General features: G+C 48.9%; 4 protein-coding genes across 4 annotated transcripts; 1 reads left to right on the top strand and 3 right to left on the bottom strand.

Moving 5' to 3' along the window:
* The first annotated feature begins 708 nt into the window (after nt 1-708).
* On the top strand, nt 709-1,233 carry LOC141161168 (histone H2A type 1-like). The gene has a single exon (XM_073645937.1). It carries the CDS (start codon nt 732-734, stop codon nt 1,122-1,124), a length of 393 nt encoding a protein of 130 aa, XP_073502038.1. The 5' UTR covers nt 709-731; the 3' UTR covers nt 1,125-1,233.
* A 2,964-nt stretch (nt 1,234-4,197) lies between these two features.
* LOC141161404 (histone H3) lies at nt 4,198-4,608 on the bottom strand. Its single transcript, XM_073646215.1, has one exon. The coding sequence runs from the start codon at nt 4,606-4,608 to the stop codon at nt 4,198-4,200; it is 411 nt and encodes a 136-aa protein (XP_073502316.1).
* A 1,386-nt stretch (nt 4,609-5,994) lies between these two features.
* On the bottom strand, nt 5,995-6,705 carry LOC141161169 (histone H1.11R-like). The gene has a single exon (XM_073645940.1). It carries the CDS (start codon nt 6,658-6,660, stop codon nt 6,004-6,006), a length of 657 nt encoding a protein of 218 aa, XP_073502041.1. The 5' UTR covers nt 6,661-6,705; the 3' UTR covers nt 5,995-6,003.
* Nucleotides 6,706-19,489: 12,784 nt separating this feature from the next.
* On the bottom strand, nt 19,490-20,181 carry LOC141161170 (histone H2A type 1-like). The gene has a single exon (XM_073645941.1). The coding sequence runs from the start codon at nt 20,179-20,181 to the stop codon at nt 19,789-19,791; it is 393 nt and encodes a 130-aa protein (XP_073502042.1). The 3' UTR covers nt 19,490-19,788.
* Between the last annotated feature and the right edge of the window lie 190 nt (nt 20,182-20,371).

Below are 20,371 nucleotides of genomic sequence, written 5' to 3' on the forward strand. Positions count from 1 at the left end.
CGGAGCAGGAATCTATAGAAAAGGAATAAAGCTCCTGTGAGGGTGTGATGACCGATAACCTAACTGCATGTCTGACCTATGGGATCCGGACAACAGTGTAATTTTCTGAGCAATCTGCAATACATGATCGTACATGTCCTGTCACACACTTCCTCCCTGTAGCTGTACAATTGATCTGTACATGAATTACTGGATTAAACTACTGGGGAGATGATCGGGGGGATATGGTGGGGTCAAAGCAGAATTGGTCTTCCCTGAAATATCGCATGTAGGATGCGTCCCTGGCTAGTATATCGTATAAAGGGAGGTCAGACACACGGGGCACATCACAGCTTTTGGCTGATTCACTCGATATATCTATGAAAGGAAACCGAAGCATCCCTGACCCCGGGTCTTGTATTATAGAAAGCGGAGACTGCTCAACTAAAATCTCCAGACTCCTGTATGGGATGTAAACGACCAATATAAGTCGGTCATAGAACCTCGTGTTATATGGGGACAAAGAACAGAAAAGCCATCAGCCACTGAGCGGGAACTTCAAACTCATGAACAAAAAGTCACGTGACCTGTGTAAGCTGCGCCCGCTGCGTCTTATTGGTGTTTCCACACGTCTGCTCTCCATTGGCGGCTTCAGATCCATCCAATGATAAGGTAGGAGGTCGGGGCAGCGGCGGATAAAAGGGAGACAGAAACGGCATTATTGGAGATTGATTTTGGATAAGATTACAGCGATGTCTGGACGCGGCAAACAAGGAGGCAAAGTCCGTGCTAAGGCAAAGACCCGCTCATCCCGGGCAGGACTCCAGTTCCCAGTCGGCCGTGTGCACAGGCTTCTCCGCAAGGGCAATTATGCCGAGAGAGTCGGCGCCGGCGCTCCGGTCTATCTGGCCGCTGTGCTGGAGTATCTGACTGCTGAGATCCTGGAATTGGCCGGCAATGCCGCCCGGGACAACAAGAAGACCCGCATCATCCCCCGTCACCTGCAGCTGGCGGTGCGCAATGACGAGGAGCTCAACAGGCTGCTGGGTGGGGTGACCATTGCCCAGGGAGGCGTCCTGCCCAACATCCAGGCCGTGCTGCTGCCCAAGAAGACCGAGAGCAGCAAGGCGAGCAAGAGCAAGTGAGCGCCGCTCCTCCACATCTGTCCGAACAACCAAAGGCTCTTCTAAGAGCCACCACATCCTCCTCATCAGAGCCGGCACCGCTGATAGCAGGCGATGGTCCACACTATATAGAGAGAACAACACGATCTATTCTATGTTCTACTGTATGATTTACTATAGATCAGAAATGTAAAGCATTAAATAGGTTGATCCTGCTATATTTCGTAGCGCAGATACTAATTTTAGTGACCCGGCTAATAGAGAGTTAAACGGTGGAGAAAACACTTGTATCTGGTATTGGTTGGCGCCTGCTGAGATGTCTGTAATTGGTGGTTTTGAGTTTCCCGCGCAATCTTTCTTTGTGCGTCGGATTATTACCCGCCCCTCTGCTTGTAGCGGAGATCGCAATCTGAGCAATGCGGTCTGAGCACAGCTCTACCCCTCTGAGAATACAGCGCAGAGCAGCTTTCCCCGAACACGGTAATGGTTCTTATCGAAAAGAGGATGGTTCTCCACTAATCATTTATGTGAGGTCATGAACCTTCAGCGGCCTCCATATACACTGAGCCTGATACAAGCCCCGTCCTCAATCACAGGATCTTATGTTTCCATTCTGTAAGCAGCACTCGGAACATCACTACTGATGGGAGCAGTTGCGTATCTTGTATTAAAGAAAGCTGATACTGCTTCAATAACTCGGGATATCTACAGATTGCTGTAAGGAACGCAATCAGCCCGTCAAATACTATACATCACTCCAACCACAACAAACTCATCCCTTCAGTGCAAGTATCCTCAGTTATCAATGAGTGAACATTTTTAACTCATGAACAGCGTATAAAGCTTGTACTGGCATTCACACAAGCACAGGGATTGTTACTCCAACAGGAGATTGTAGCCTCTCATCTAGAAGATGTGGTGGCTCTGAAAAGAGCCTTTGGGTTGTCAGGATGGAGCAGAGAACACAATTAACCTCCGAAGCCGTAGAGAGTGCGGCCCTGGCGCTTGAGCGCGTACACCACGTCCATAGCGGTGACGGTCTTCCTCTTGGCGTGCTCGGTGTAGGTGACGGCGTCACGGATCACGTTCTCCAGGAAGACTTTCAGGACACCGCGAGTCTCTTCATAGATGAGGCCGGAGATGCGCTTGACGCCTCCTCTGCGAGCAAGACGGCGGATGGCAGGCTTGGTGATGCCCTGGATGTTATCACGGAGCACCTTCCTGTGCCGCTTGGCACCGCCCTTCCCGAGACCTTTCCCTCCTTTACCCCGACCAGACATCTTCCAAATAGTCAGCAGGAAACTATGACTAACCCGCACGGACTCTTCTTTTATTTAGCGTCTGGGTGGACCGGAGAGAAGACTGCAGAGATGACGCGTTTCCAGGGCGGGTCTTACAGAATCGACATTAGCTCCTGCTTCCTTTGCTGATTGGCTGAACACAGAACTGTTGGGGAGTTTGAATTTCCCGCTCATTGTGCAGTTTCCGCAGCTTCTAATTATATATGTTTTACCTGTGATGAGAAATGTTTCAAAAACAGTCTGTAAATAAAAGGGCAGACACGACACCAGCTGCAAGTGATCTACACTTCATATAGAAACATCAGATCACTGCTGAATATACCTGTAACGGCACTGACAGTGATTAACCCCCACTTCCATCATACCAGCATATTCGTAACATGCTATTCACTAATGTCCAGGAAGGGTCATTTCCGCACCTTACTACTCCCCTCATCATCCCTTGCATTCTGTACAATCTACATGTGACATTCTGGCTGCTCCCGGTGACTAATCTATAGGATCCTGACTGAGCTCTGACATTTCTAAGATGGGCTTGTCACTTCTGATAGAATTGCTCTTGGGGTGCGGTGATGTGAGGAGGATTGTGGCTGCCAGGATTATTGCCTCTTCTAAGGACAGTGCAGGGAGGAAGCCGCGGTCAGCAGCACTGCTCCGATACTAAATATTTTGCCACCACTGGGATTTTCCGCTCATCAGAAATGACAATATTTACTTTCTCCTAATAACACTTGTATTGTAATTGTCAGAGATCATAAAACTCAGATATCACTTGTTTCTTCATATGAAGATTTGCATTTAGAGAATGTTATTTTCATGTAGAAGATAATGACAACAGCTCAGGTCAAATAAAAAAGGAACCGTATAAATAACAAAATCACTGAGCAGCTGATTGATTCTCATTCCAGTGGTCCCATATCCAATGGAGAATACACTGTGATCTGGAAGGTGATTACATGAATGTGCTCAGTGGAGTTTATCTATAGACCGGACAATTCTCTTCACAGCAGAAGTAGTAACACAATTACATGTAGAAGCTGCGGAAACTCCAAGGAGCGGGAAATTCAAACTCCCTAACGTCCTGTGTTCAGCCAATCAGCAGAGGAAGGGGAGGAGCTAATGTTAGTAGTTACCGAATAGGAAGTTCCCGCTCAGGGGCTGATGGCTTTTTCTGTCCTTCTGGATCACGTAGTTTCAGGACTGTCGGATATCAGGAAATTTGCTTGTGTTGAGCGATCAATGGTCTCTTGGTTCCATACAGGAATTTCTATCATTTTCCAGGATCCAGGGAACAGTATCCGCTTTCTATAAACACAAAGTGCAGAACTGATTCTAACAATGGTGACTCCATCACACCAGCAATATGCCGGGAATATAAAGAAACGAGATACTGCAGTTTACAGAGAACTTTGAAAGAAGGAGGCGGGGATTTTATAAAATGTAGGTTAATATTATCTAGATAAACCTACTACAGAGCTGCAGAGGATATTAGTCTCTTAATCCTGATGCGTTTTCAGGATCAGACCCGTGCTGCTGATAGGAGTCAGCGAGTGTTCACAGGAGATAGCGCTGGATAATGGACGTCCTATAATGATCGCATCATATACACCAAGAAATCTGCGCATGCTTTCTAGATTTCTTCACAACACCGTACAGACTCCTAATAGATTATATAAAGATATTATTCAATAATCAGGGTAGAGAAGCAGATGTGAGGGATTAGCTCGTTATTATGGAGGATTTGGTGGCTCTGAAAAGAGCCTTTGTGTTATAGTCAGACGTGTAGGACGGATCTAAGCTCTCTCCCCACGGATCCGGCGGGCCAGCTGGATGTCTTTGGGCATGATGGTGACCCTCTTAGCGTGGATCGCGCACAGATTTGTGTCCTCAAACAGCCCCACCAGATAAGCTTCGCTGGCCTCCTGCAGCGCCATGACGGCCGAGCTCTGGAAGCGGAGATCGGTCTTGAAGTCCTGGGCGATCTCTCTCACCAGGCGCTGGAAGGGAAGCTTACGGATCAGCAGCTCGGTGGACTTCTGGTAACGGCGGATCTCACGGAGAGCGACTGTCCCTGGCCGGTAGCGGTGAGGCTTCTTCACTCCGCCAGTGGCGGGAGCGCTTTTCCTGGCGGCCTTAGTGGCCAGCTGCTTGCGGGGAGCTTTCCCTCCGGTGGATTTACGAGCTGTCTGCTTAGTTCTGGCCATAGCTCTGTATAGAGGAGAACAGAAGTGATGAGAGGAGCGGAGAGCGGGATATTTATACTCCTCTGCTCCTGTTAGCGCGTCATGTGAACACGCCCCCTACAACTCTATTGGCTAGTTCATAAATTAACATGAGCCGCCAAAACACGTGCGATGTCTGCGGCCAATCATTATTCACGAAATCAACCCAACACCCAGTAATCCCGCCCTCATAAAGAGGGGCAGGGTCTCTGTTCACACTCTTTTCTGGCTGCGGATACTGGCACAGGGTCACACCATGTCTACATGCGGCTTCTACAGCAAGAGCCGCAGTCGTCACTGTTCTATGTCACCAGTACACGGAGCTGTACAGGCTCTAATCTATCATCAGTCAAATCACTGGTTCTCCAATTCTCACATCGAAGTAATAACCGCACACTAATCCTTTCACTAATAAAGACGCAGGTTACAAGTGGTGATTGATTAGGATGATGTAGATTTCTGTAGGACATCGGCCCCTTCCCTCCATTGATTACACTGATCGGTCACCTGCACTGGTGTGATCGGGACACAGCGCAGCTCTATGCGGAGATGTGGGGAAAAGCTTATTCATTATAACACTGGAGCCGCTCCCTGTACACACTATAATCTAGAAGAGGCAGGATATACGGGCACTGATCATACAGCTCTGCCGGGGACAAGGTGGTGGCACTGATCATACAGCTCTGCCGGGGACAAGATGATGGCACTGATCATACAGCTCTGCCGGGGACAAGGTGGTGGCACTGATCATACAGCTCTGCCGGGGACAAGGTGGTGGCACTGATCATACAGCTCTGCCGGGGACAAGATGATGGCACTGATCATACAGCTCTGCCAGGGACAAGGTGGTGGCTCTGATCATACAGCTCTGAAGGGGACAAGGTGGTGGCACTGATCATACAGCTCTGTCGGGGACAAGGTGATGGCACTGATCATACAGCTCTGTCGGGGACAAGGTGGTGGCACTGATCATACAGCTCTGCAGGGGACAAGGTGGTGGCACTGATCATACAGCTCTGCAGGGGACAAGGTGGTGGCACTGATCATACAGCTCTGCAGGGGACAAGGTGGTGGCACTGATCATACAGCTCTGCAGGGGACAAGGTGGTGGCACTGATTATACAGCTCTGCAGGGGACAATGTGGTGGCACTGATTATACAGCTCTGCAGGGGACAAGGTGGTGGCACTGATCATACAGCTCTGCAGGGGACAAGGTGGTGGCACTGATCATACAGCTCTGCAGGGGACAAGGTGGTGGCACTGATTATACAGCTCTGCAGGGGACAAGGTGGTGGCACTGATTATACAGCTCTGCAGGGGACAAGGTGGTGGCTCTGAAAAGAGCCTTTGTGGTGTAATAACAGGGCGGTTTTGGATTATTTCTTAGCTGCGGGCTTCTTGGCTTTAGTTGCCTTCTTAGCAGGACTCTTGGCAGCTTTGGGTTTAGCAGCTTTCTTAGCCGGACTCTTCGTCACCTTCTTGGGCTTCGGAGCGGCCTTTGGCTTCTTGGGGCTCTTGGCCGCCTTCTTGGCAGCTGCTGCGGGCTTCTTGGCCTTTTTCGGGCTCTTCTTGGCCGCGGTCGGAGCCTTCTTGGGCTTCTTCGGAGACTTGGCGGCTTTCTTGGCTGCAGCAGGCTTCTTGGGCTTGGTCGCAGCTGCTGACTTCCTCTTGGCCGCTTTGTCCTTAGTCTCCTGCTGCTTCTTGTTCAGCTTGAAGGACCCGGAGGCGCCGCTGCCCTTCACCTGGAGGAGGGCGCCCTTGGTGACCAGAGACTTGACGGCCAGCTTCAGGCGGCTGTTGTTCTTCTCTACATCGTATCCTCCGGCAGACAGAGCCTTCTTCAGGGCGGCCAGAGACACCCCACTGCGCTCCTTAGAGGCGGACACGGCTTTCACGATCAGATCGGAGACGCTGGGACCGGAGGGTTTCTTGCTTTTCTTGGCGCCCCCGGCGGCGGATTTCTTCGGCAGTTTCTTGGATTTGGCGGCCGGTTCTGCGGGAGGGGGAGCGGCGGCTGGTGCGGTCTCTGCCATCGTGTGCTGCAGAACTAGAACACAAATATCTCCTGATAGGAAAACGCTGAGACCGGAGCTGGAGGCGCCTGTTATATGTACAGGCTTACTGCGCACTGATTGGCTGCTGAGCTGCATCGTCCTGAGCATCTATTGGCTGACACTGAGCACAGGCCCCGCCTCCTTCTAGCTGATCCCGAGTGGAGCTCCGCTCTCCCCTTGTGCTTCCCTGCCCGGGATAAAAGCCCTTTACCGGCTAACACCGGACAGCAGAGCGCGCTTTCTCTGTCGCTTCCTCTTCTCCATCATCTCCACTGACCGTTTGTAGCCGTCACCAGCAGAGATGCCGGGAAAGAGCCGAGAGGAGGTCCCGGGATCATCGCCTTCGTCCTCCCGATCTGCGCATCACTGTGTATCCGCGAAGATAAAACTGCTGCGGGAGCTCGTTCCTCCTATTCCCGGCTCTTGTCACCATCACAGGGATCTTTACTACAATATCCATCGTACAGGAAGCGGATTGTACGATGTGGGGACGACCTGGAGCTGCTGAGAGCCCAGAAGGGTAACACAGGCGATGGCCTCCGCTGACCGCCACCTCCCTGACCTGTAATATAAGTACACCCCGTATGTGCAGAGTATTGGGGGTGAATACGTATCCACATCAGTAGATGATCCACATAGGGGGCTGATTGCAATCACCTGTGTAATATCGTGTCTGACCCTGTGTGTAGCTGTGACGCTGCAGCAGGTAATGGAGGGAAGAGCTCTGATAAGGCGCCAGCTTCACAATGCGACTCATCCCCCAACCAAACACATAAACATCTCCGGTGAGATAACTGTGACCATGCATACCAGGAAAGGGGGTGAGGGGGTCATACATACCAGGATTGGGGGATAATGAGGCTATGCATACCAGGATTAGGGAATGAGGGGGCCACACATACCAAGATTAGGGGATAAGGAGGGCACGCATACCAGGATTGGAAGATGAGGGGGGCCACGCATACCTGGATTGGGGGATGAGGGGGGCATCCATACCAGGATTGGGGGATGAGGAGGCCATGCATACTCGAGTCAATACGTTTTCCCATTTTTTTGTGGTAAAATTAGGGGCCTCGGCTTATACTCTGGTTGGCTTTTATAAAATATACAGTATTTTAAAATCAGTGAGTACGTGGTGCCCATAATATTGCAGGACTGTGGGGTGCATTATACTATATGGGGGCTGCATTTTACCCTATAGGGTGTGTAATATACTGTATGGAGGGCTAGGGGGAGTGCATTATATTCTATGGACCATGGGAAGTTCATTGTACTATATGGAGGATTATGGGGGGCGCATTATATTATATGGAGGATTATGGAGGGCACATTATACTATATGGAAGGCTAGGTGGGGCCATTATAATATTTTGAGGCCTATGTGGGGGGCCATTATACTGTATGAAAGAAATTATATGGTGTGAAAGTTTGTGTGGGGTCCATCATACTGTTTGAAGGGCTGTGTAGGGGCTATTATACTGTATGTAAGCCCATTATGCTGTATGGAGGGCTGTGTAGGGGTCACAATTGGGGGATCATACTGTGTTGGGGTCACCAAACTTTGCCTTGGGATTTGAGGTGGGGTACAATAGCTTCATTATACTGTGCATGTGGAGGCATTCTCCTTGTGGGTGTCATACTGTGTTTGGGGGACACTTTTATGGGGTGTCATACTTTATGGGGGCAATGAAAGAGGAATCTAGGACTTCAGCAGGAGGAAAATTACTAAGTAAAGGCTGGAAAGTTGTGAGATCTGCTCTTCTGTGACACAGATAAATATATAAAAAGGAGACCCCGGAATATCTGATCTGGGGAGCAAGTGGTTGAGTTAAAAGCCACTGAACACAGGACAACTCGCTCAAAAATTACTGAAAGGATCAGAGCTGTGAAGGAACTCATTCATAGTTTTCACTATCAGTCTAGAAAGGCTTAATCAGCTCTACTAGCGCCACCTGCCATTTACCCTGTGAATAGACGTAGACAGGAGAGGACACAGGAGCAGCCACAGCTCTGATGTAGATGGTGTGGTGGCTCTTAGAAGAGCCTTTGGGGTGATGGTGATGGCGGAGCAGCAGACGGAGCAGATCACTTGGCGCTGGTGTACTTGGTGACGGCCTTGGTGCCCTCAGACACGGCGTGCTTGGCCAGCTCTCCGGGCAGCAGCAGGCGCATGACGGTCTGGATCTCCCGGGAGGTGATGGTGGAGAGCTTGTTGTAGTGAGCAGGGGCGAACTGGCCCCCCCTTTTGGAAGACCCTCGGTGGGCCCAGGGTCCCGATGGCCACTCCCCCAAGCACTTCCGATATGATTAGTGATGGACCCTCTGCAGCGGCAGAGCAGGGAGAGCGATCTCCCTGCTCTGCCTACTGCTGCAGTGCCCCTCTGCCTCCTCTTCGCAGAGCGACACTGCTGGTGCGTGAAAAGGAGGTCAGTCTCAGGCTTTCTGTGCGCACTGTGGAGGATGGACCGGCGTCGCCCCAGGCAGCGGCAGCAGAATGTATGGGCTCCTACCAGGTATATATTATTGGAGGCAGGAGAATGTATGGGCTCCTGGCAGGTATATATTATTGGAGGCAGGAGAATGTATGGGCTCCTGTCAGGTATATATTATTGGAGGCAGCAGAATGTATGGGCTCCTACCAGGTATATATTATTGGAGGCAGGAGAATGTATGGGCTCCTGGCAGGTATATATTACTGGAGGCAGGAGAATGTATGGGCTCCTGGCAGGTATATATTACTGGAGGCAGAAGAATGTATAGGCTCCTGTCAGGTATATATTATTGGAGGCAGGAGAATGTATAGGCTCTATTAATATGGCTGTGGTGAAATACAACTCAGCAAAAAAAATCTGTGGACTGGCTCCGTACCGTCCCTGGCCACATTCACCTGTCCATGTGTTTGTGGTTAGGCGGTCCTTCCCAGTAAGTTCACTGGGGAGGGCACGGGTAATGTTGTGGCACCCGTGCTTGTGGAGAAGACACCGGGACAAATAGTGGCGGCTGGGAACCAAATATGGATAGTATGGAGTATGGATACTCGGTCGCCGCCACCATAAGATTGTGGACAGCTTCCCCCTCCATGAGCCTAAAAGGCCACATTTCAAGTGCAAGCAGCTGTCAAAAATTTGGCAGTATATTATTGCGGCCTGTGGGTGGGTGGTTGGCTGGCTGCATATTTGCGCTTCCATTCCAAGGAATGGGTTAGGGACAACTGAACGCTGCACTGGGACAAGGACGTGGACGGTGATTGTTGCAAGTCTGCAGCGACAGGTGCATGGCGGGAGGCATCTTTGCATGAGCCAAGGATCACTTATGATGGGCACACTTTTAGGCAGTGACCTGGAAGTCAGAGATGCTTCCAGGGGTCTTCCCCATGCTGTTCCCATGTCTTTTCGGCACTGTATGCATGTTTCTGATGATGTGTCACACACCAGATGGCCAGATAAGGTTGTAAAATGACATTTCCCAGTGATTGCATTTGTCTTGGTTGAAAGCAATGCAAAAGTGCAAAAACGCATCAAAAACGCTACGTGTGAACATAGCCCAAGGTGTGGAGAAATATTTTTGGTTTTGGTTATTTATTTTGCCATATTCACAAGTTATTACCCTGGAAAGGATGTTCCTTGACATATTTCCCAGGAAAATCCATTTTGGATTCGTTTTTGTATGTTTTATTGTGAGTCCGTAAAAGTGGCGTAATACCTCTGACAACATTGCAGACAGCAGTGACCTGGGAGTCAGAAATGCTTCCAGGGGTCTTCCCCATGCTGTTACCATATCATTTGAGCACTGTTCCCATCGATTTGGGTAATTTTTAGGCCCTCTGCAGACTGCTGGGGAGAGCCGCCTGAAAAATGCTCGAGTTTCCCATAGACTTACATTGGGCTCGTTGCTCAGGTCGAGCACCCGAGTATTCCAATTTGCTCGACCCGAGCAACGAGTACCTGAGCATTTTAGTGCTCGCTCATCACTATTCGCGACCGACCCATCACTACAGTCAAGGTTCCTCAGCCGGGTGATGTCGGTCGACAGAAAGGGAACAGGTTTCGGTGGCACGGTTCTCAGACGTGTGCACTAGTGACGTAGCAGAAGCTCCGGAGGTGTCAGATGGGAGATTCACGGTCAGGTCAGTGACCAGGAATGACACGCGAGACGAGACGCTACCTCTGACAGGGACATACGGTACCGGGAACGGATAGAGGGAAAGACAATAGTTAGACTGGGACCAGCAGACGCCAGAGCGACATTGCAAAAGTGGATAGAGAGTTACGGGGGAAACGGGCAGCAAGTTGTGATAGGAACAGAGTATTGCCAAAGATTTAAAAGACTACCCCTTGCCCACTATAGTTAATGACAATCTAACTCCCCTTCCCTCCAATAGATCATTTTAAACTACCAGCCCCTGAATTCTAGTGTATTCTGATTTATTCTGTTATGTGGTTTACGGCTGATTTTACTGTCAAATGTTGTAAACAAATTGTTACCATATAGTACATGTTTTACAGTTTATATTAGTTGTTAAATAAAAGAAATATACATTTGTTCCCCCTGTGTCTCCGCTGTTGCATACTGTTTACCTGCATTATACAAGTAGAGAAAGTTGTCCATCTCATGTGGTGAGATATTACTGTGATATTAATCCTGATATTTTTGGAAGCTGCAAAATATTATACTCCATTTAAAATGGACAAGGTGCATGGTAAGGGACGGGAAAGTGGACGTGATGCTGATGGCGTACGCAGAGCCCAAGGCCGTGGGCAAGATGAAACTGTGCCTGCTGAGGGAGCACAACAAGCACACACATGTCAACCTAGCTTCCTGTCCCACTTTTTAGGGGGCTGCGGAGCACCACTCTTGAAGACAGAGCAGTGTGAAAAGGTTGTTGGTTGGATAGCAGATAATGCTTCAATCAGTTTGCCACTACCACCACCCTCTCTTCCACATGGTCCAGTCTCAGTAGCCGTGACTCTGGACCACATAATCCTCACCCTGATCCTCCTTCCTCCCACCATACCGAGTGTCCAGAGACAAGTGATCTCACACTTGGATACTCCGAACAGCTGCTCACATTTCCATTGATAGATTCTGGCCTCTCGCTTTGTCCACTTCAATCGGGGCAAGAGGAGAACGCATGTAGTGATGCCCAAAATTTTGAGCAGCCACGATCACACGAAGGCGACGGTGGGAAAGTGCAATTACTGTCGCAAAAGGTGGATGATGATGAGACACAATTGCCAGCAAGTCAGAAAGAGGCCCAGGGTGCGTACGTGGAAGACGAGGTGGTGGACGATGAAGTCACTGACCAAACCTGGCAAAATAACATGCATAGCAAGGAGAGCAGTGCAGAGAGGGAGAGAGGCGTATAACCACAACAAGCAGGAAGAAGCAGTGGGGTGGCCACAGACACAAGGCAGGCAACTGTTCCCCAAAACACCAATACGAGAGAAGTTGCCAGTCCAACTGTTAGTCTTCCAGAGTCTGGCTCTTTTTTAAAGACTGTCAAGATAACCCCAAAAAAGGCTATTTGCAACATCTGCCATGCCAGCATCAGCAGGAGCAGCAAAACTACCAGCCTGACCACCACCAGTATGCTCAGGCACATGACAGCAAAGCACCTGACTAGTTGGCCAGTGATGGTATATTTCACTGACGGCACACTGGGTTAATATAATGGAAGCCGGGACCTAGTCGGACCTTGGGACGGTACACATCCTCCCGACGCCGAGGATTGCGGGCCCCGGGTCAATCCGGATTGCCCCCACATTCTAAAGCTCCTGCACCTCATCCTCCTCTTCAGCCTCCATCTATAAAAAGGACCACATCAGCTGGAAGCTGAAAGTACTGTATCACTACCTCGGCCAAGCAGCAACAGGCTCTGCTGAAGCTTATCTGCTTAGGCGACAAACTGCACACTGCTGCAGAGTTGTTGAAAGCTGTAACAAAGCAGGCAGATCTTTGTCTCTCACCACTGAACATACAGCCAGGCATGGTCGTGGGTGACAATGGCCGGAACATGGTGGCGGCTCTGAGGATTGGCAACCTCACACACGTATAATACCTGGCCCATGTGCTTAACCTCGTGGTTCAGCGGTTTCTCAAAACCTACCCAGAGCGGCCTGAGCTTCTTTTGAAAGTATGCCATGTGTGCCCATTTCAGAAAGTCAGCTACAGCTTCTGCTGCCCTGACAGTGCTTCAGCAGCGTTTGCAGCTTCTAGCTGACCGACTAGTGTGTGATATCACCACACTTTGGAACTCAGCATATGTTAGGAAGGATTTGTGATCAGCAGAGGGCAGTTGTTGAGTACCAGCTTCAACAGGCAGTTGTAATTCAGGTCAGCCTAAGCACATTAGAGCTGATGAGTGGGCATGGATGTATGACATCTGTGCAGTCCTCCAAAACTTTGAGGACTCCACCAAGATGGTGAGCGGCGATGACGCCATAATTAGTGTCACCATCCCGCTTCTCTGTCTACTGAAACGCTCTCTGTTCACAATTAAAGAGGAGGCATTGCAGGCGGAGCACGATGAGATGGAGCAAGGAACTTTACAGGGTGATTCCACACATCCCAGTCTCACCTTATCTCAATGCAGATTGGGTGATAATGAGGAGGAAAAGGAGGAGAAGGAACAGGAACTGGTTTCCTGCGCTAAAGACGGTACTATCCACACCACATTCATACCGTCTGTTCAGCGTGGATGGACTGAAAAGGGGGAGGACAAGAAGGAGGACCAGGATGAGGATGAGAACATGGACAGTTGTCCTCTTTGTGGGGACAGGGAAGTCTTGGCTGTTGGCTGTCTGGCGCACATGGCTGACTTTATGTTCCGCTGCCTTTTCTGTGACCCTCGCATTGTACGTATTTCGAACAACAGTAATTACTGGTTGGTCACACTTCTAGATCCGTGCTACAAGGAGAACTTTCTATCTCTCCTTCCTGTGACTGAGAGGTCTAATAAAATGTTGCAGTACCAGAAGGCCCTTGTTGAAGAATTACTAAAAAAATCCCCTGCTGACAATGCTGGCGCCAGAGGTCACAGTTCCTTGGACAACCAAGGAGTGCAGGTGAGAGAAACAGAACTCCAATCCAGCAGAGGCAGGGGAACACTGTCAAAGGTGTGGGGCAGTTTTCTCAGACCCTCCCAGCGCCCAGGCCCTTATGAGCGGGGTAGTTTCACAAGGAGGGAAAAGTTTTGGAAGATGCTGAAGAAGTACCTTGCTGACCGTACCAGAGTCCTCCGTAATTCCTCTGTGTCTTACAACTATTGTGTATCCAAGCTGGACACGTGTCATGAACTGTCTCTCTACATCTTGGAGGTCCTGGCTTGCCCTACCACTAGCGTTTTGTCAGAGCGGGTTTTTAGTGCCGCCGGGGGCATTATAACTGATAGGAGCATCTAACTGTCAACTGAAAATACTGAAAATGCTGACAGGCTGACTCATCAAAATGAACAAGGGTTGGATTGGGCCAGACTTCTCGATACCTCTGGATGATAGCATCGTAACATAAACTCAAATCCAGTGGGTTTTTTTGAAGAGTCTATTCCCATGCACCCCTTCACACCCAGACATGGGTATTAGTGTTCAGCGAATTTGTTCGGCGAATGTTCGAAAGTTTCAAATTCGGCACGAATATGGCACATTCGGATTCGTGTTCGCAAAGGCGAGCAAATTTTCCTAAAATCGGAAAAGTTCGACGAATTTGCGTGGGATCGTGAATACAGGGCAACCACGGCGTTTTGAACAATTTTGTTAGCATAGTGCAAGTGTATGATGAGCGGTGACATGTGCCAGGTGATTGTGGGGGCTGTGGAGAGTTTAGAACAGGTCAGATCAGCGGCACACTGTTTTGTTTTTTTTCCTGTGGGCGGTAACTTTAACTGAGGAAAGCGCGGCCAGCCAATCATAACGCAAGAAGCATCTACACTGTCCAGACATAAGGGCTTCTGCAATTGGCTGCAGAAATCACATGTCCTCTCAATATAAAAAGCGGCCATGTTCCCTCAGCGCCATTATATCCATGTCACTGCTGGAGACAGACGCAGCTCAGTGTTCTCCTGTGTAATGAGAGATATGAGCTAGATAGATGGGCGCTTGTGTGGTAGTCAGATAGTGTAGATAATTCCTGGCCTGTGTACCTCTGCAACCGCTGGTGCAGCACATTTTTGATGTTCTTGTGCAAGTACTGAGATACTGACAGAAACAGAGGCCCCGTGCCATACAATAGTGCTGTGCACCGCTGGTATAGAGCTCCATGTCTCAGTATACCTTGAATCTTTTTTTGCACTTGCTAATGTGATCAAGCAAGCGCAGTGCATCTTTTCATTTAGTTGGGTTGAAATTGTGCTCTGCGCAGTCTGCAGAGCTTCTTATTGCAGAGCACAAAATCTGTTTTTTGTTTTTTTTTCTGTTGCTATTGTGATATTGAAAGCTGTGTGCACTAAAGTTGTTTTAGTATCAGATACTATTTTATGATGTGGGCCATCCCTATCTGTGTATTGGTGGTGTAAGATCAGTGTCCCAAAGTCATTTAACCCCTGAAAAACAACAGTTACTTATTAAAATCTGTGAAAACTGGCTATTTGCCCGCTTTGATGCCCACAACCCATTTGGGCCAGGCTGGAGTGATCTTAATTTTATGCGGGCCATCACTCTTTATGTAGTGGCTGTGTGAGCTCAGTGGCCCAAGTCATTTAACCCCTGAAAAACACTAGTAAATGGCTATTTGCCCGCTTTGATGCCCGTTCTGATACACAGAACCCATTTTGGCAAGGCTGGAGTGACCTGAATTTTATGCGGGCCATCACTAGATATGAAATGCTGATGTGAGATCAGTGGCCCAAAGTAATTTAATCCCTGAAAAACACAAATTACTTCTTCAAATCTGTGAAAAATGTCTATTTGCCGGTTCTGATGCCCAGAACTCATTTGGGCCAGTCTGGAGTGACCTGTTTTTGACGTGGGACATCACTATGTATATAGTGGTGGTGTGAGATCAGTGGCCCAAAATCATTTTACCCCTAAAACACACCAGTTACTTATTCAAATCTGTGAAAAGTGGCTATTTGCCCTCTTTGATGCCCGTTCTGATGCCCAAAACCCTTTTGGGCCAGCCTAGAGTGATCTGAATTTTATGCGCGCCATCAGAATGTATGTAATGGTGGTGTGTTATCAGTGGCCCAATGTAATTTAACCCATGGAAAACACAAGTTGCTTATTCAAATCTGTGAAAAGTGGCTAGTTGCCCACTTTGATGCCCGTTGTGATGCCCATAACCCATTTGTGCCAGACTGCAGTAACTTGAGTTAGATGTGGGGCATCCTAGTCCTTCGCCCAAAGTAATTTAACCTTTCCAATATCGCCCTTCATTGCCCACTTCGATGCTCATTTTTGTGCCAGTTTTATGACTTCTGTAGCCCCTTTTAAGAGTATTCACATAAGGGGACTTCGCTGCAATAAATTTTATTACTGTATTTTTTTGTTTTTGTAATTAATCCTGAAAAAAAAGAAACTGGACGAATAAGAAACCAACTTCAGCATCGTCTACAAATGAGCCATTTCTTAAAATCCACATTCTTCCACGCTACACGGTTTACAATCATGCCCAAAGACGTCCAGCTGGCTTTCCGGATCTGTGGAGAAAGATTAGATCTGTCCCGATCACTGCACAGAGTCCTACTTCAATAAGATCATTCTAACTACTGTATCTGGGTTCTACCAGCGATACTCAATCTGCGGTTACAGGATGGCGGGAGAGGGGGTTAATCCCTGTCAGTGCTTCTATTTCGCTCCATCTACACAGGCAGGAGGCTCCTCATTCACCCACGTAATATTCTATCCGGATTCCCTGTAGTGTCTGCGCCGATCCTATAACAGACTAAGACAAGCCACATATGATCTACCAGGAGTCTGATGTGGGGGAAGTCTCCACTTATGAAAATAAGTGTGAAGCGGGGATCAGCAGACACACGGCTACTAAGGAGTTAAATGGAGGAAATACTAGTTTTTCTCTGTCTAGTGGCCTTATGTGAACATGCATTTACATTTTGCATGCACATCAATTTACGTTTCAGTTCAGACTCCCAGGTTTTTTCTTTGTAGTTTAGTGTGCTTCAGTGCATATAAGGGTGTGGCCGCCCTTTGTCTGAGCTGAAAGGTTCATTCTGCCTCTCAGGTCCATGCTTCTACTAGGGTTCAGTCTCTCTGCCCTTATCCATATGTATGTCACTTGACAAATGGTAAGGTTTTAATATTAGAGTTAGGACTGTCGCATAAGGGTTGCCGTGACGTGCGGGATGGCTTTTACATTATTTTGATCAAAATTATGTTAACTAAATACCCTTTATTATTTATCATTATTTTTATGCACTTGAGATTTATCGATTTAATTCCAGTTATTTGGGTATTTTGCTTGTCTTTGGTTTTTCTCTGTCTAGTGGCCTTATGTGAACATGCATTTACATTTTGCATGCACATCAATTTACGTTTCAGTTCAGACTCCCAGGTTTTTTCTTTGTATGGGGTATTGGTCGGCGCTGGCTGAGGTCTCTCGTTCATTCTCTGATCACAGTTTTGAATTTCCCCTCAATCGTTGTTCTAAATCCGTCGGATTATTACCGGCCCCTCTGCTTGTAGTGGAGATCGCAATCTGAGCAATCCGGTCTGGGGGCAGCTGTACCCACTGGGAATACAGGGTCCTGCTCTCCGGATCCGCTTGTCACCCAAACACGGTGATCGCTCCCCTGATCGGCTGGTGGAGGATGAGCCGCCATCATTATTCTGGTGAGGGTATTAACCTTCAGAGGCCGCCGTCAACCCCAGTATTTAGTTCCCAGAACACGGGCATCAAATAGGCGTCTACATACAAGGTACACAGGGCGTCCATCCATCCATCTGCCTCATACATCGATATTCACTGTGAATATTCGCTGCCATCTGTAACCCACACGGATCTGATCCGGAAATATGTAGCAGAATCAACTCATTCATTTCACGGCAGGACCTGGATCTAATGCTCTGTGGTAAACCCATCACAACGGGTATGGACTGTGTGCACAGAGGTACATATGTACGACCACCCCTCCCCATACACCCGTGTGTAATATTTATGTTATAGATCAATGGGAAGAAACATCACCCGAAGTCAGTGGTGTCAGCTCCAGAGTGGAAAGACTGGGGGAGCAGACAAGACACCATCTCATCTGGTTGATGCGGCTTCAGTCTTTATACCCATTAACCCTCGCTGAACCCCGGGTCTTCTATCAGAATACTGCTCCCCTAATCCGGAAAACCTAGAGACCTAGTATCCAGAGGCAGTCTAGAGCAAGCGATCGTTACACAACACAGATCGTCCTATAGTCGCCAGTACTGACCACACACTGTATGAAAAAAATCAGCCTCAAAGCGGGAATTTCAAATCTTACAACCAACCAATCATCAAGTCACAGAACCAACCGCCATACACATCACATGACATTAACCGGAATCCCGGATCAGAGTTAACCCATTAGTGTTAGAATTACAGTCCATCGATCTAAACAACTGTTTACATTATCTAACACCTCAGTATGCGGAGCATGAACCCTGCACTGATGAGAACCAGACACCCGAGCTTCCTACCAGCAAGAATACAGAGCACATGAGAGATCAGTGCCCAGCCCAAGAAATTGTAGCCTCTCACTTAGAAGATGTGGTGGCTCTGAAAAGAGCCTTTGGGTTGTCAAGATGCTCCACCCTGGCAACACAAAGGCTCTTTTCAGAGCCACCCAAATCTAAGTGAGAGGCTAGTTTCCTGTTGTGCTGGGGGTGATCTGCGCTCTGCTGATTTCTCCTCTTGCTGGTAGATCGCTCTGGTATCAAGTTTCGTGCTCCACATACTGGGGAGTCGGAAACGTTAATAATTGCGCAGAGCTGTGGACTGTATGTCCTGATTAGCACCAGGCTCAGTGTATATGCAGAGTACGAGATCCTTTGTGCGGCTGCCTGTAATATTGGTAGCTGTTACAGCCTGGGACGTGTCTGTTATACACTCCTGACATGTACTGGTGTGTCTGCTCCGCAGTCTTTCACTTCTGGAGCTGACACCGCTGACTTTGGGTGATGTGATGTGTCTTCTTATGGATCTATAACATAAATATTACACACAGTGGATGCGGGGGAGTGGTGATACATATAGCTCTGTGCACACAGCTCATACCCTGCTGTGATGCGGTTATTACAGAACAGAAATCCAAGTCTTGCCATGAGATGAATGTGTTGATTCTGCTACATGATATTTTTTTCAGATCAGTGTAGGACGCAGGGGCAGCGAATATTCACTGCATGAGGCAGCTGGATAGATGGCCGCCCTGTGTACCCGGTATGTAGACTCCTATGTGATGACCGCGGATCTGTTTAGCCAATGACTAGGAACCAGATATAAGGGTTTCCTCCTCCGTTTAACTCCTTAGTGGCCGTGTGACTGCTGATCACACACATGCTTTACACAAGCGGCTCCTTCCCCCACTCCAGACCCGCAGCGCTCACATCAGGCTCCTGGTAGAACCTCAGAGACTTGTCTTAGTCTGTGGAGTGATCGGCGCCGACACCACAGGGAATCCGCAAAGAATACGTGGGTGAGTGAGGAGCCTCCTGCACGTGTAGATGGAGCGGAGAAGCATCAGATCACTGCTGAATATACAGATAACGGCATTGATTGGAATTAACCCCCTCTCCCCCTACATGAGGATTGTGTGGAGCTCAGAAAACCCAGGCAAAAATAATCGTCCAATTTATAGGTTTATTGGAATAAAAATGACTGGACTCCATGCTTAATCTTCCCCTATGCAAATATTTACCAATCATCCCTTCTATAATGTGCTGAATATACTAGATCACTGCCCAGCCAGGTAAAAGTAATCGCTGCACCATCACCACACCAGTAACATGTAGCAGGATCGACCTGTGCATTTAATGCTTCTACTCTATAGTAAACAATGTATCGTGTAGTTCTATCTGACGCTGCAGGCGATGGTTCTCTTATCCACCAGCGGTGCCGGCTCTGATGAGGAGGATGTGGTGGCTCTTAGAAGAGCCTTTGGTTGTTCGAACAGATGTGGAGGAGCGGCGCTCACTTGCTCTTGCTCGCCTTGCTGCTCTCGGTCTTCTTGGGCAGCAGCACGGCCTGGATGTTGGGCAGGACGCCTCCCTGGGCAATGGTCACCCCACCCAGCAGCCTGTTGAGCTCCTCGTCATTGCGCACCGCCAGCTGCAGGTGACGGGGGATGATGCGGGTCTTCTTGTTGTCCCGGGCGGCATTGCCGGCCAATTCCAGGATCTCAGCAGTCAGATACTCCAGCACAGCGGCCAGATAGACCGGAGCGCCGGCGCCGACTCTCTCGGCATAATTGCCCTTGCGGAGAAGCCTGTGCACACGGCCGACTGGGAACTGGAGTCCTGCCCGGGATGAGCGGGTCTTTGCCTTAGCACGGACTTTGCCTCCTTGTTTGCCGCGTCCAGACATCGCTGTAATCTTCTCCAAATAGTCAAAAGCAGAGAAAGAAGTGAACTCTAGAATAATGCCCCTTCTGTCTCCTCAGTCGCTTTTTATCCGCTGCTGCCCCGACCTCCTACCTTATCATTGGATGGATCTGAAGCCGCCAATGGAGAGCAGACGTGTGGAAACACCAATAGGACTCAGCGGGCGCAGCTTA

The sequence above is a fragment of the Phyllobates terribilis genome, unplaced genomic scaffold, assembly GCF_046119375.1.
Source record: "Phyllobates terribilis strain yellow unplaced genomic scaffold, ASM4611937v1 Scaffold_9__5_contigs__length_417890890, whole genome shotgun sequence".
Lineage (NCBI taxonomy): Eukaryota > Metazoa > Chordata > Amphibia > Anura > Dendrobatidae > Phyllobates > Phyllobates terribilis.